This window comes from Lemur catta, chromosome 7 (genome assembly GCF_020740605.2).
Source record: "Lemur catta isolate mLemCat1 chromosome 7, mLemCat1.pri, whole genome shotgun sequence".
In the NCBI taxonomy this organism is placed as follows: domain Eukaryota; kingdom Metazoa; phylum Chordata; class Mammalia; order Primates; family Lemuridae; genus Lemur; species Lemur catta.
Window position 1 is genome coordinate 28,751,249 of NC_059134.1, and position 15,856 is coordinate 28,767,104.

At 39.8% G+C, this 15,856-nt stretch overlaps 1 protein-coding gene across 1 annotated transcript in view; it reads right to left on the minus strand.

The window, feature by feature from the left end:
• The window catches only part of FDX1 (ferredoxin 1), a 36,932-nt gene extending 22,521 nt beyond the window's left edge, over window positions 1-14,411 (minus strand). The window contains exons 1-2 of the mRNA XM_045556644.1: window positions 14,141-14,411; window positions 9,213-9,337 (exon numbers count right to left, since the gene is read on the minus strand). Of these exons, the coding sequence (XP_045412600.1) occupies window positions 9,213-9,337; window positions 14,141-14,328 (313 nt within the window). The 5' untranslated portion in view covers window positions 14,329-14,411. The remainder of the gene's footprint in view (window positions 1-9,212; window positions 9,338-14,140) is intronic.
• Between the last annotated feature and the right edge of the window lie 1,445 nt (window positions 14,412-15,856).

Consider the following 15,856-nt stretch of genomic DNA (forward strand, 5'->3'; position numbering starts at 1 on the left):
TAGTTATAGGGAGAAGAATGGATGATTTTTGTTTTATGTGTTTTAATTTTCCAAAATTCCCTATGACTGTACATTCATTTTTTAAATCAGATAAAAATGCTATTTTCTGTATTTATACAGATTTTAGTCTCAATTTTTAATTGTGAAATATACATAAAATCTACATTTTAACTGCTTTTAAGTATACAATTCAGGGGTGTTAAGTACATTCAAAATGTTGTGTGACCATCACTATATTTCCAGAAATTTATCTTAAACAAAAACTCCGTACTTACTAATAATTCCTCATTCCTCCTTCTCATCAGTCCTTGGTAATGTCTATTCTACTTTCTATCTTTATAAATTTGCCTATTCTAGGTACCTCATGTAAGTGGAATTACATTTTATTTGTCCTTTTGTATCTGGCTTATTTCACTTAGCATAATTTTCTCACGGTTCATCCATATTATAACATGTCAGAATTTCATTCCTTTTTTTATTATTTCAAAATACTACCAGGGTACAAATATTTTTGGTTACATGTATCAATTTTGTTATGGTTATGTCAGGGTTATAAGTGTGTCCGTCACCCAGATAGTGTTCAATGCACCCGTTAGGTAGGTTATCGCCCACTCCCTCCTCCTCGCTCCCTCCCACTTGATTTCCACTGTTTCATTTCCCTCTGTGCACATATGTGCATACGTGTACTTATCGGTTAGTTCCAATTTAATACCAAGTACATGTGATGTTTGTTTTTCCATTCTTTAGATACTTCAGTTAGGATAATGGTTTCCAGTTCCATCCAAATTGATGCAAAAGGCCTTAATTCATCCTTCCTCATGGTTGAGTAGTATTCCACAGTATACACGTACCATATTTCGATAATCCACTCATAAATTGATGGGCATGTGGGTTGATACCATATCTTTGCAACTGTGAATTGTGCTGCCATAAACCTTCAAGTGCAGGTGTCTTTTTGATAAAATGACTTCTTTTCCTTCAGGTAAATACCCAGTAGTGGGATTGCTGGATCAAATGGTAGGTCTACTTTTAGTTCTTTGAGGAATCTCCAATTTTCCATAGAGATTATACTAATTTGCAGTCCCACCAAGAGTACATAGGCATTCCCTTCTCTCTGCATCCATGCCAGCAGCTATTGTTTTTGGACTTTTTTATAAAAGCCATTCTAATGTGAGTAAGGTAGTATCTCACTGTGATTTTAATTTGCATTTCCCTGATGATTAGTGATGAGCATTTTTTCATGTTTACCAGCCATTTGTCTATCTTCTTTTGAAAAGCTTCTGTTCATGACTTTTGCCCACTTTTTAATGGAGCTGTTTGTTTTTTTCTTACTGATTTGCTTGAGTTCTTTGTAGATTCTTGCTATTAGCCCTTTATCAGATGTATAGTTTGCAAACGTTTTCTCCCATTCTGTAGGATGTCTATTTGCTCTGTTGTTTTCTTAACTGTACAAAAGCTTTTTAATTTAATCAAGTCCCATTTATTAATTTGTTATTGCTGTAATTGCCATTGGAGTCTTCTTCATAAATTCGTTGCCTATATACCAATATCTAGAAGAGTTTTTCCAATATTTGCTTCTAGTATTTGTATGGTTTCATGCCTTACATTTAAGTCTTTTTTCCATCTTGAATTAATTTTTGTGAGTGGTGAAAGATATGGATCCTGTTTCATTCCTCTGCATGTGGATATCCAATTTTCCCAGCACCATTTATTGAATAGGGTTTCTTTTCCTTAGTGTATATTGCTGTCTGCTTTGTCAAAGATCAGTTGACTGTATGTGGATGGTTTTATATCTAGGTCCCCTGTTCTGTTCCATTGGTCTATGTCTCTATTTTTGTGCCACTACTATAGTGGTTTTGGTTACTATAACCTTGTAGTATAAAGTCTGGTAATGTGATGTCTCCGTATTTGTTCTTTTTGCTTAGGACTGCTTGGACTATTCAAGTTCTTTTCTGGTTCCAAATGAAGCATAGAATTTTTTCTAGTTTTGTAAAATATAACACTGATATTTTGAAGGGATTATATTGAATCAGTAAATCACTTTGGGTTATATGGATATTTTAACAATGTTGATTATACCAATCCATAAGCATGATGTGTTTTTCCATTTGTTTGTGTCATCTGCAATTCCTTTCCTCAGTGTTTCATAGTTTTCTTTGCAGAGATCTTTCACCCCCCCTTAATTAAGTACATTCCTAGGTATTTTTTTCTTTGTATCTATTGTGAATAGTATGAGTCTCTGACTTTCAGCTTGACTGTTACTGATACACACAATAGAAATGCTCCTGGTTTGTGTACGTTGATTTTGTAACCTGAGACTCTGCTGAATTTACTTATCAATTCCAGAAGTCTCTTGGCAGAATCTTCAGGGTTTTCCACATATAAGATCATATCATCAGCAGAAAGCAATAGTTTCACCTCCTCTTTCCCAATTTGGACACCTTTTATTTCCTTCTCTTGCCTAATTGTTCCGGCTAGGACTTCAGCACTACATTTAATAGAAGTAGTGACAGTGGGCACACATGTCTTGTTCTAGAACTTAGGGGGAATGCTTTCAACTTTTCCTCATTCAGTATGATGTTGGCTGTGGATTTGTTGTATGTGGCTTTTATGATCTTGAGATATGTTCCTCCTATGTCTAATTTGTTGAGGGTTTTTATCATGAAAAGGTCCTGGATTTTGTTAAATGTTTTTTCTGCATCTATTGAGACAATCATATCTTTGTTTTTGCTTCTGGTTATGTGGTAAATCACATTTATTGATTTACATATGTTGAACCTTGCATCCGTGGGATGAAGCCCACTTGGTCATGGTGGGTTTTTTTTTTTTTAAATGTGCTGCTGAATTCGGTTTGCAGTATTTTATTCAGGATTTTTGCATCTATATTCATAAGGGATATTGGCTTATAATTTTATTTTTTTGCTGTGTCCTTTCCTGGCTTTGGTATCAAGGTGATACAGGCTTTGTAGAATGATTCCCTCCTTCTAAATGTTATGGAATAATTTCTACAATATGGGTACCAGCTCTTCTTCAGAGGTCTTAAAATATTCGGCTGTGAATCCATCTGGTCTGGGGCTTTTTTTGGTTGGAAGATTTTTTTATTACTGCTTCAATCTCATTGCTTATTGTTGTTCGGCAGTTCCATTTTTTCCTGATGGAGTCTTGGTAGGTTGTGTGTTTCCAGGAACCTGTCCATGTCCTCTACATTTTCGAATTTACGTGCAAAGAGATTTTCACAATATTCACAGATATTTTATATTTCTGTGGTATGATTGTGAATATCCCCTTTTTCATTTCTGATTGAGCTTATTTGGGTCCTTTCTCTTCTATTCCTGGTTAATCTAGCAAGAGGTCTATCAATTTTATCTTTTCAAAGAACCCACTTTTTGTTTCATTGATACTTTTGAATTATTTTTTGTTTTCTATTTTGTTTAGTTCTGCTCTAACCTTATTTCTTTTCTTCTGCTGGCTCTGGGTTTGGTTTGCTCTTCCTTTTCTAGTTCCTTAAGACATGTCATTAGATTATCAATTTGTGACTATCTTTTTGATGTAGGCATTTAAGGCTATGAATTTTCCCCTTAGGACTGCTTTTGCTGAATCCTATAGATTCTGGTAGCTGTGTCCCCTTTGCCATTCAGTTTGAGGAATCTTTTGATTTCCACCTTACTTTCATTATTGACCCAGTAATTGTTCAGTAACAGGTTGTTTAATTTCCATGCCTTTATGTAGAAGTGAGTGACCCACCAGTCCCTGTGACTCCTGCAGCCTGGGCCGGAGTTGGGAAATGTTTGTGTGGGAACAAGCAAGATGAAAACTGATGGGCTGAAGTCCTCTGGGGAGGACAAAGGGACACAGTGGGTGGAGAAGCAAAATGGCACCTGTTCTCCTGGTTCAGATCTGCGGTGATGGGAAGTGACCTTAAGGGCACTGGCAGCCTGGTGCTTTGTCTTTAAGAAGCTCCCAGTTCACTGGTGGCAGCTGCTTTTGGGCTTGTGAGGGTAAAAAGGATCTCCAGCAGTTCAGCAGCCTGCCGACTGCCAGAGATGTGAGGGAGGGAGAAACAAACCACTCCACCTACCCTTTTCACTGGACTCTAAGCCTCTCAGGAGGTGACCTCTGCCAGTATCTCGCTCCTTCTTGTTTTGCTCTGCATCTTCTTCCCAAGGAATCTCTTAGAGGTTCTGGCACTTTTCCCTCAGAATTACACCCAATGTTTTTTTGTTTGTTTTTTTCTTTTTCATCTAAAACATTTCCTTCTTTCTGAGACTCTCCTGCAGTTGGTATCCCTGGACTACCATCTTCTCCTTCCTCCTTTCATTCCTTTTTATGGCTGAATAACATTCCATTGTATGCATATATCACATTTTGTTTATCCATTCATGTATTTATGGATTTTTTATTATAACTCTAATCAATGAAGTATCGATGGATCCTTGAGTTGATTCTACCTTTTGGCTGTTGCAAATAATGCTGATATGAACACTAGCATAACAGTCTCTGTTAGAATCCCTGCATTCAATTCTTTTGGATATATACCCAGGAATGGAATCGCTAGATCATATGGTAATTCTGTTTAACTTTTTTAGGAACCACTAAATTGTTTCCCACACTGGCTGTACCACATTACATTCCCATCAGCAATGTACAAGGGTTCCAATTTCTCCTCATCCTTGCCAACACTTTTTGGTCCCATTTTTTTTTTTGTAATAGCCACCCTGACGGGCATAAAGTGGTATTTCATTGTGTATATGGATTATTTTTATATAATAAAATAGACTAATACAATTACTTATACTACTATGTGTCAGACACTGTTCTGAACAAACATATCAATTCATTTAGTCATTACAAAAGTCCTTTGAAGTAAGTACTATTACGTTCATTTGATAGATAATGAAAATGAGGAACAGGGAAGGTCAGTAACTGAAAGTCACAGGGTATTAAACTAGTAAGTCACTATAGAAAAAAAATTAAAATATAAAGAACAATGGAAGATGAAAAATCCACAATCAGATCAAGAAGAAAAAAACCAACATTAAATGTTTAGATACCTCTCCTTTTAATATTTTCTTTCAGTGCACTTTGAAAATCAAAAGCAACTAAATACATTGTGTGGTTTTCACTTACAAGCATCTACCTATGTAATCACAAATTCATTGTCAACATTATTCATAACAGATGCATAGTGTTCTTTAATTTAGAAATGCCATCATGGACTGAAACAATCCCTGTTGTTAGGGATTAGATTATTTCCTCTATTTTTCTAAACATGTTTTAAAAATAGATAACCCATTTACATTGTTCTAAAATCAAAAAGTATAAACTTTTATAATGTAAATCTCCTTCCTTTCTCTCCCCTACCAACAGGTAACCAAGGACATCTGTTTTTAAAACTAGAGATATTTTTTTAAACAACTATATAATATCCCATTCTATTACTATAGATCAGTTCTCTACTGATGGACATCTGGTTGTTTCAAATCTTTTGCTGTTACAAATATCTCTGCAGTGAACAGCCCAGTATATAGGTCTTTCCTAAAAGTCAGACTGAATCTTCAAAGAAATTTATAGAAATAGACTTGCTAGATTAACCAGCAAGAGCTAATTAGCCTTCCAAGAGCACAAAGATCAGCTTTCTCAAGGGCAGGAACATTCACTATTTCTTTTATGTATCCTTACACAGAATGGTTATGGCTTCCACAGATACAGATGTATAGATGTGAGAAATGTCAAAGAACATCTCCACATAGTTTCCTTCAATTCTTTAAACTTTCATAATAGCTGATTTTACATCCTTGTCTAGTAAGTCCAAAATCTGGGCCTCTACAGGGAGTTTCCAATGACTACTTTTTTCCTGAATAAGGGACATACTTTCCTGGTTTTTTGTTTGTCTCAAATTTTTTGTTGTAAAGTGGACATTTTAAATAACAATATGGTAACTCTGGAGATCAGGAGCACTACCCTATCCTCTGGGTTTGCTGTTGTTGTGGGCTTTCTGGTGGTGGTTGATGCTGCTTGTTTGTTTCTCTAATGACTTGTCCTGGATGAATTCCCTAAAGTCTGTATGTCTTATAGTGTACAGTCACGGAAGTCTCCAGGCAGCTAAATGACTGGGCAGAGGCTCCCTTCAATGTTTTGAACCAATAGGTTTTCCATCCTTTGGCAAAGGGCTTGGTGTGCGACTGGGCACACCTTCAACATTCATAAAGTTCATGTCTGTCTCAGCCTTCACTTGCTGCGTGGAAAGGACCTGACAGACAGCCAGAGATGAGAGATTGGGGCCCTCTCAGATCCTTCCTGGGCATGCACACAGTCTTCCACACATGCATAGCATTCTCAATCTCCAGAACATTTCACAGCCCACTATGGACATCTCATTCCCCAGATCTTCCTTTTAAATTTTTGGCTAGGCTTTTGTTTGCCCCAACTGGTATAACAGACTCAGGAAGCTAAAATGTTAAACAATTACAGATAATTTTAGACAAATGCCCTGGAAATGGAGTTTTTCCCACAGAGCAAACTCTGAGAAAGGTCAAATAACAACTCCCTGGAACGGAGCTTTTTCAGGAAGCTGCAAGACAGGTCTAATAGTGACAATGTTCTGGGGATGAGACTTTTGAGGAACTCAAACCCAGTCAGCCCTTCCAGTGGCTGCAAGGCTGATGGTTTTCACAGCTACTGTGTTTACAAAGCTGCTGGTTTTCAAGGCTACTGTGGATCTGGTGAAGGAGGAAGGAGAGTAGGCCAAGTTAAAATGCCACAAATCCTACTGTTCTTACCAAGGTAGGCCCTGTGCCAAGCACTTCACTTCCGATATACCATTTAATCTTCAACTACCTTATGAGGTTAGAACAATTATTACCCTATTTTACATAATAGGAAACAGGCATAAAGAAGTTAAACTAGCTTGTGCCAGGTCCCATGGTTAGTAAGTGACAGTGTTGGTTTATGAACCATAATCTGATTCCAGAGTCTACTCTCAATTACTGTGCTATGTACAGTAGTTCCCCCCCATGCAGGGTTTCACTTTCCACAGCCTCAATTACCCTCAGTCTGAGTCAATTACAGTCCAAAAATATTAAGTAAAAAATTCCAGAAACAAACAATTCAGAAGTTTTAAATTGCACGCTGTTCTGAGTAGCATTACGAAAGTTCATGCTATCCTGCTCTATCCTGCCCCAGACATGAGTCATCCCTTCGTCCATCATCTCCGCGCTGTCTACGCTACCCACCAGCTAGTCACTTAGTAGATATTACATGCTGTGCTATCACAGTGCTTCTGTTCAAATAACCCTTCTTTTACTTAATAATGGCCCCAAAGGACAGGAGTAGTGATGCTAGCCATTTCAGATATGCCAAAGAGAAGCCAGAAAGTGCTTCCTTAAGTGAAAAGGTGAAAGTTTATCATAGGAAAAAACATAGTATATATAGAGTTCAGTACTATTCATGATTTCAGGCACCCAGTAGGGTTCTTGGAGCAGAAGCCCTGTGGATAAGAGAGGACTACTGTACTACCTTTCACTTGTGAAAGAGTAATTCAGTGAAACTAAGTTTAGTCAAAAGTGTAACTAGATATGAACTCATATGAAGGAGATCAATTATAATAAGTTTTATAGTATATTTCCACATGGCTCCTGTTCTCTTCTGCTCAGTCCAACAAATAATCAATGGGCCTGGCACAGTGGCTCACTCCTGGAATCCCAGTGCTTTGGGAGGCTGAGGTGGGAGATCACTTGAGCCCAAGAATTCAGGGCTACAGTGAGCTATGATTGTGCCACTGCTCTCTAGCCTGAGTGACAGATTGAGACCCTGTCTCAAAAAAAAAAATTATTAATGACTTCTTTTCTAAATTAGCTGTTCTTAATCATGGTATGGATCATATGGAGCTTTTAAGAATATGTCTGCAAAATTTCCCTCTTTCCTTATGCTACCTATATAGCATGAAACACAGATGTCTGTACTTTTAAAAGTTCTGTAGAACAGTTCTGAAACTCAATCCCAGCCAAGAACCACTGCATTAAACTACATAATTCCTGAAAATTAGGATTATATCAACTATTTCAACACCTAATTTCTATAACAGGTGTTTACATAGAAAAGACACTTCTTAAAGAAAACAGCATACAGAAAATGGAAGAAGATTAGGAGTTAGACTTAGGTTTGAATCTGAGCCCTCTTACTCTCTGCATGTATGACCAGGGAAAATTAATTTCTCTGAGCCTTAGTTTCTTCACCTATAAAATGGAGAGCTAAAAAAAATCTACCTCAGATAACACATACTAGAATGTAGTACACACTCAAATGCTAGTAGTTATGATTACAATTACTTTGAAACTTTAGCAACAGTTCCAAGTCAGGACAAGTTAACAAAGAGAGGTAGAGTCAATATATCATGGGAAAACAGAGGAAGGAGAAATTAATTCTGATCTAGAAATAGTTCTTAAAAGTGTAACGTGAACTGTACCTTGAAAGAAGCAGTCAGGTATGTTTCTCAGACCTTATTCTGGTCAGTTCTCAAATTTGAACATGCATCAAAGTCACACGGATAGCTTGTTAACACACACATTGCTGGGCCCTATCCCAGACTTTCTGACTCAGTAAGTCTGGAGTGGCGGTGTGAGAATCTGCATTTTCCAGGTGATAATGATGCCAATAAGGGTCAAGGAACCCTGAGAACTACCATTCCAGACAGAGACAGTGCTTGAGCAAAACTGACAGGTGCCAGAGGAACTGCAAAATGGCAGTGTTGGAATAGGGGTTTTGTATGTGTGGTTAAGGAATATGGTCAGAAGTCTGGAAATGAAAATTTTCCAAATAAAACACCATAGTTTAAGGTACCCTTCCGAGGAGGTGAGGTGACATTCAAGATTAAGTTGAAACTATTTAACTACCCCTCTGTGATATGACATTTATTATCTCTAAGGTGGTACCTTTTAACTCCACTCCCTACCCCTGGCTTTGCATCACATAGGTAAACTGCAAGGTAATGAGGCCACAGTACATTTCTGGCCACATAGCTACTTCAATGTATAAAGAATAGAAAAAGTGTACTCTGTTATTCTTTATAAACATAACACTAAAACATCCAGAATTTTAATACTTTACCTAGCAAGCTATAGGTTAAAATTCAAAAAAAAAAAAAAAAAAAAAAAAAAGGTTGAAGCTTATTCAATAGTTTCACTTATGAGTTTTAAGAAATGTCCCATACTCACCAAAACCATCAATATCTAGATGATTTTCAACCACAACATCTAGCAGAGAATCACCAACTTTTCCTTTGGCTGTTAGTGTTTCACCATCACGGTTTACAAAGTGGACTGTTATTTTATCTTCTGAGCTGGAAAAGAAAGTACTTGTTTAGTATTTTTAGTAATTTCAAATATCACTTTAAATAAATGCTTTAAGAACCTGTAAGGTCACAGAAATGGTGCACACATGTGTGTGTGTATGAATATGCTCTTTTACAGTATTGTCTCTTCTTTCCAAAGTTTATTTGGGAAGAAGACACCACAAATCAAAGACATATCTACCCATCCACCTCCCAGGTGACAGGCTCTGCTCCTTAAAGGAAATGGCAACGACTACCTGGTCAAGGCCACCTGGTAGTCTGTAGCATGTCTCCCCAGTGGTCACTTATGTGAACATGTGGTAATCACTATCACTTTTAAAGTCTATTTTACTCTCACACAGCTCTGAAAAACACGAATGTGTCCCTAAAAGTCTAGACCAGGGTTGTGGTGACATGAGCTTTTAAAAAAGCAAATCATTCTGCTATCAACAAGGCAATTGCTGTGCAGGTGCCTGACAGAATACTGTTGCTGAGACGCAGTAGTTTGACAGTTTTCCGAGTATTTGAACATCTCTTTTCAGTCCACATTGTGTATTCAAAATTCAAAGGGACTAGGAAAAGTTTTTGTTTCTCCGTATCTGTGGAAAGATAAATAAAATACCTCCTTACATGTGGTTTTGGGGGTTTTTTTTGTCTATTTGTTTTGAGACAGGGTCTCACTCTGTTGCCTGGGCTACAGTGCAGTGGCGTCATCATAGGTCACTGCAACCTCCAAATCCTGAGTTCAAGCGATCCTCCTTTCTCAGCTCCCCAAGCAGCTCGGACTATAGGCATGTGACAACACACCCAGCTAATTTTTTTACTTTTTGTAGATCTGCTAGCAACTATATCTGTATCTTCTACCATTGTTCACTTTAATTTTTACCTTGTATTTAATAATTTAAAAAGATGCACTTCAACTTAAACTAGTTGTAATTTTCACTACTATCAACAGATGGCAATAGTCCATCAAAGAAAAACTTCATTTAATGTAAGTAAAACCCAGAATTAAATAATTTCAGAGCTACAAATATCTTGAAAACTATCAAGTTCAATTTTCTCATTTTACAAATGAGGAAATTGAAGCCCCCCTACTGGATAAAGCCCTGATATTATAACACTGAATAAAAAGAGGATGCTATTAATTAAAAGTTATCAAAAGTAGTGTATAAGAATGTCCCTGAAAAGGGCCTGTGCCCTCCAACTTCTTTTCGTACCAAAAAATCCTTTAAAACAAGTATTCCCAAACATTATTCATGATTTTCAACTTGACTATGGCCATTTTTTTCAAGGTAGAATGGCTGAGAATGAAGATACCTTGGAGGCAGAGAGACAAAAGAGCACAAACTAAGCAAGAATATAGAAGACGTTGATCTAAGAAGTATCCAGGAGGTAGAATGAAAGCTTTTAATGAACATCTATATAAGGTGAATTAAGAAAGAAGAAAGAAATAACATTGAGATTTCCAGCTCTGGCAATTGGCAATCAGGTGGTACAGTTTAACCTAGGTTTAAGAGAGGAGAAGGAGCTTTGGGGAAGATGGAAATGAGTTCAAGTTTAGACCTGCTTAACTTAGTAAAGGAAAAAGGCAGATGAGAATGTTCAGAAGCCAGATGGAAATTTGGGTCCAAGCCTAGCAGGGAACTCTACAGATTTGACATCAACAAATGCCTGGTAGCTACAGCTACAGAAGTACAACAGAAGGAATTCCATCATTTATACACACTACTTAAATTCAGAGGTTTTAGGATTGCTGTTCTGGAGCACTCTAGAGCTAAGCTTAGAGCAAAGGAATTAGAAATCTCTTCTATATCAGCCTCCTTTTCCTTTCTCCTCCTGTCCTGTCAAATCAGGGTAACATTTATCTTACAATTTTGACAATATATGCAAAATACCTAACACATAGTAGAACTCAACAAACACTGGTAACTATTATTTAAAGCCCAGGCACTTTTGCTGCTTAAGAAGCCTGACCTGCTGCTATGTATTAAAGCTGTATAGCCCTATGAAAAACTGCAGAGTATTAACAGATTTACAAATGGATAGGAGAGGAAGCAGAAATGAGAAACAAAAGGTAATTCTGCAGTTTAAAGAGTATGGAACCTAAAAGTCAGAAGATGAAGATGCTAGCCCTGGTTCTAACATACTCATTAGATAAACATAGGAAGCCACTTACTTATGGATAAAAGAGCTTAATAGTGAGTTTATCACACTGTGGATTTAAGAATTTAAAGAATTACGAGAGGGAATTAAAAGAGAAAGTTTCTGGTAATACTTTGTTCCTTAAAGCAGTATACACATGTACTTTACCCAAGTTACTTTACCCATTCACTATTAACAATTGGTGCTGGTGGATTCTGTAGATTTGTTTTCCCAATTCTAAGGACTAGCAAAAGCTTTTAGCTGTTCTCAAGGATAGGATTTCAAGCACTGGAAAATAAGTATGATCCTTCTAACCTTCTGTGACTACCAGTTAATCAGCCATCACCACAAACTATTTTCTTCACTTGTTAGCCTTTTACTCACGTGTTTACCTTTACCATCCTTTACCATTTACTCTGCTCAAGCACAGCAGACATTTTAACAAAGCTGTCAGGGGTTGCTGTGATACATACAGTTCTTAGCAGGCTTCCGGTAGGGAAAGAGGTTACAGCCCACCCAAGCTGCAGCCTTAGGCCCCAGAAAAGGGCCCAGTCCAGGGCTCACTACTTCCATACCCATCTTACCTCTTCCAGATGACTCACTCAACTATGGACTTTATTATCAACTATTACAGTGCTCAAAAAAACAAATAACTACTTGAGTTCTAGTCCTAGTTTTACCAGCTACTTAATATGAAAATTTTATTCCCATTTATCTACCCTCCCTACCTCATAGGATTGTCTTAAGAGTCAAGTAAAATAATATATGTGAAAGCCCTTTGCAACCTAAATCACTGCAAAATATAAAGTACTATGTCAGGGTTTTTAAGAGTAAAAGGAGTTTTTTGACTCCCAATTGCTGACAGCTTATCTAATTGTTAATCTTCAAAGTCAGAACCACAGCTTCTATAACAGAATTGCTCTGTCCAACAGACCTTTGCACAATAACAAAAGATGTTCTACACATATTTGCAATGTCCAACACAGAAGCCAGTGGCCACGTGCAGCTACTGAATACTTGAAATGTGGCCGGTGTAACTGGGAGACTGAATCCTTAATTTTATTTAACTTTAATTATCTTAAACTTCAAAAGCCGTATGTGGTTAGTGGCTACCATATTGGACGGCACAAGTCTTGGATAATGAGAGCTGGAAAATCTAGCTGTAGCTCCAAAGTCTGTGTCAGCAAGTACAAGGCCATCGTTAGAAACTGTGCCAATTAAGGGAAGACAGGATTATAAAAGAATGGGAGAGACAACATGACATAACCAAATCCAAATAATAAATTTGGGGGAGATAATTCCCATTTGCAAAAAACATTCATGTTCTCTTAAACACCAGTTACACAAATATGTTCAATCTGTCCCAATTTATACAGCTTTTCCAAAATGCACCCATAGTACAAAGAAAAGGACCCACACAGACAGATCAAAGGCAGGGAAGTGCAGGGGAAATAGGAACAAAGAAATCTGACTTGCCTGCTCCATGATTTCCCTCACAGTTCATGCAAGAAAATCTTACTGAGCATCCAACTGCATAACAGGACTAAGGGGGAAGAGATGAATAAATCCTAGACTCTGTTCCCAGGGACCATATCAGGAAGAAATTCAAAAAGGCAACGTACAAATCCAACACACGTTCCCTACAGTTCTTGCTTCCTGCTACACTTCCAAAGAGCTGTTGAGAGATCTGCATTATATAAATCTCCACCATGTTGCCATATTCTAAAATTATGAGTACATTTTCTCTCTAGTATATCTAAGAGGAATGTGTCTTTAAAAAACAAATACACCCAAGAATATAAAACTTCTACACATTTAAGGGAAAACTTTTTACATCTCTTTCAACATTTAATACAAAACCCTGTTTTGACACCGTCTAGGAGGGCGCTGTTGCTGCTGCTGCTGCTGCTGACAGGTGGCACCTATTGACCCAGCACTATTTGCCAGGCACAAGACCACCTGTATCTTCTGTGTTATCTCACTTATTCTTCAAATAACCCTACGAGGCATATACTTTTGTTACCCTCCATTTACAATGGGGAAATGGAGGTTTCTAGGGATTGAGGAAGTGGGACAAGTTAGATAGCATACTAAGTCCAGTTTAAAGCCCTGCCTTACCCACTCCAATGCAGGGGCCCGCCCTTAACCCTTTAACAACTAGAAGACAGCATACAGCGCAGCATGCGGGATAGAGTGAGTGCATTCCACGTGGACACTAACTGACAAAGAACTGGGGGCGCAGTGTCCTGCCACTACAGGAGAAAGGCCCCGAGAACGAGAAGGGCCGCAGGAATGTCAGGCCGGGACGACAACTGGAGCGTGTCGGGAAGGGCACTGCAGGCGGGGGGCAGAGCTGGGTCTAGACTCCAGCCAAAACACACGGAGAACCTGCCCCAGCAAAGTGCCGACTTTCCGGAGGGCACAGGGGGCGCTGGGAAAGCGAACTCGGGGGTCCCAGGCCACCGTTTCCCGCCAGGCGTGGCTGGTTCAGGAAGGAAACTTTGCGGCGCGCAGGGAGGCAGCGACGCCGCCGAGCGGCCAGACGGAGTCGCGAAGGGTGCGCAGGCCGAGCGGGCCTCCGCGGCGGGCCCGGCACACGGGCGCCCCGGGGAGGCCGACCGGAGGCGAGGCCGGCCCGGGAGCCCCGCCCGCCCGTGCCCCGCGCCTTACCTGCTCCGCGCCGGCGCCGACACGCTCAGCGGCCGGCTCGGCCCCGCGCTCCCGCCCGAGCCCCGGGGCCCCAGCAGGCCTCCCGCTCCGGCGCGGGGGCCCGCGAGGAGCAGCCACCGGCGGGCCGGGCCGCCCAGGGCCGCGCAGGCGGCGGCGCGCAGGAGCCGGGCGCCCCCCGCGGCGGCCATAGCCCGCGCTCGGCTAACTACGGCTGCGACGCGGGCCGCCGGGCAGGCAGCGGCCGCGAGAGGCTCGGCGGGGCGGGCGGAGCGCGGCGCCGGCGCTGACGGCGAGGGGTGCGCGGGGCCGCGGTGGGTCTCGGCGAGGCCTGCTCAGACCGCCGCAGAGGTATCCGCCTGCCTTCCGGGTGACCTATAAACCCGTAGGCGATCCGACCGCGGCCCCGCCCCGCCCGCTCCCACGCCTCCGGGACGGGCTTTTGTTTAAGGGGGCGTGGCTAAGTGACTGTTGTTTTAGTTACCGACCACGTTTTGCGCTAAGCTTGATGCCTTGTTAGCGTCTAGAGTTGCCACACGGGAACAAAAAAATTTAAAAGATAGCTGGACGTTTGGCGGAGAGATATAGTAAAACCACCTCTTTGTTACGCCCTTCCCCCATTAAAAAAAAATGTAGGAAATTGAGTAATCTTGGAATCAAATGAGAGCACAAGGGTATTCTGAGCATTGTCAATTTTAGAAAATCTCAAAATGCCAGTACACATTATACACAGAAATAATTATGACTATAAGATTATAAATGATCACAAAATGAACAGACTTCGGGCTGCTATAGAAGGCAGATAATTCTAGGTCTTGACTGGCAAATAAATGCTCGCTTAGGAAACTTTTTGATGATCTGAAATTTCTAGAAGACTTTACGAAAACCGGAAAGGTGAATTTTAAAATACACCTTATCCATGGTTAATATGTTGTGGAAAAAACATGGGGTTTGAGGTCAGAAACAGCAATGTTCAAATTCCAAGGACTACCACTTAGGAGATCTGAGACCTTGAAAACATTATTCTCTGAGAGGATCAGAGTTTCCGTAACTCTAAATACAGATAAGATGTTCCGTCCTTGAGGGCCATTCTGAGAGTTACACTAACGCACATGAACAGTGCGTCACAAAGTAAATCACAGCACGTTCTGGACCTTCCTCCGTAAGGGTACTCTTGAAGAGGCTAAAGGCCAAAGTCAAGTGGATATGGCAAATATGCTTAGCACAATAGAAGATACTGTAAAGAATATTCAGAACAAGAAAGTAGAGATCTGAGTAAAGTCTCTCTAGATGACGTATGGTGCGTATTAAACCTGATGGCAGATGGAAGGCTGTCGGCTCCTAATTGCGTCAATCTTTGGCTAAAGAGAAAGACATTCAAGTTGGAAAGGACGCAACAAACCCTGAAAAGTAATTCCGAAGAGGAGGTTGTAAAAGAACAGTTAACTTTAAAAAAACAAAAAAATAAGATCAAATCTCCAAGGTTAGATGAATTAGTTGTAGGAAGAGAATTGGAAAAAGAAACTGCAGATGTTCCCTCTCTTCCCTCCTATGGCAAATGAAGCTTCAACTCAGTTATGGCACTTACAGCTGTCTTGTTAGTTCTTTGTATACATAGAGTACTTATTTATATAGTTCATCTTGTAGCCCCCCACAGTATCAAATACAGGGTCTTGAACATATCAAGGGTTCAATAAGTATTTGTGAATAAATTAGTGT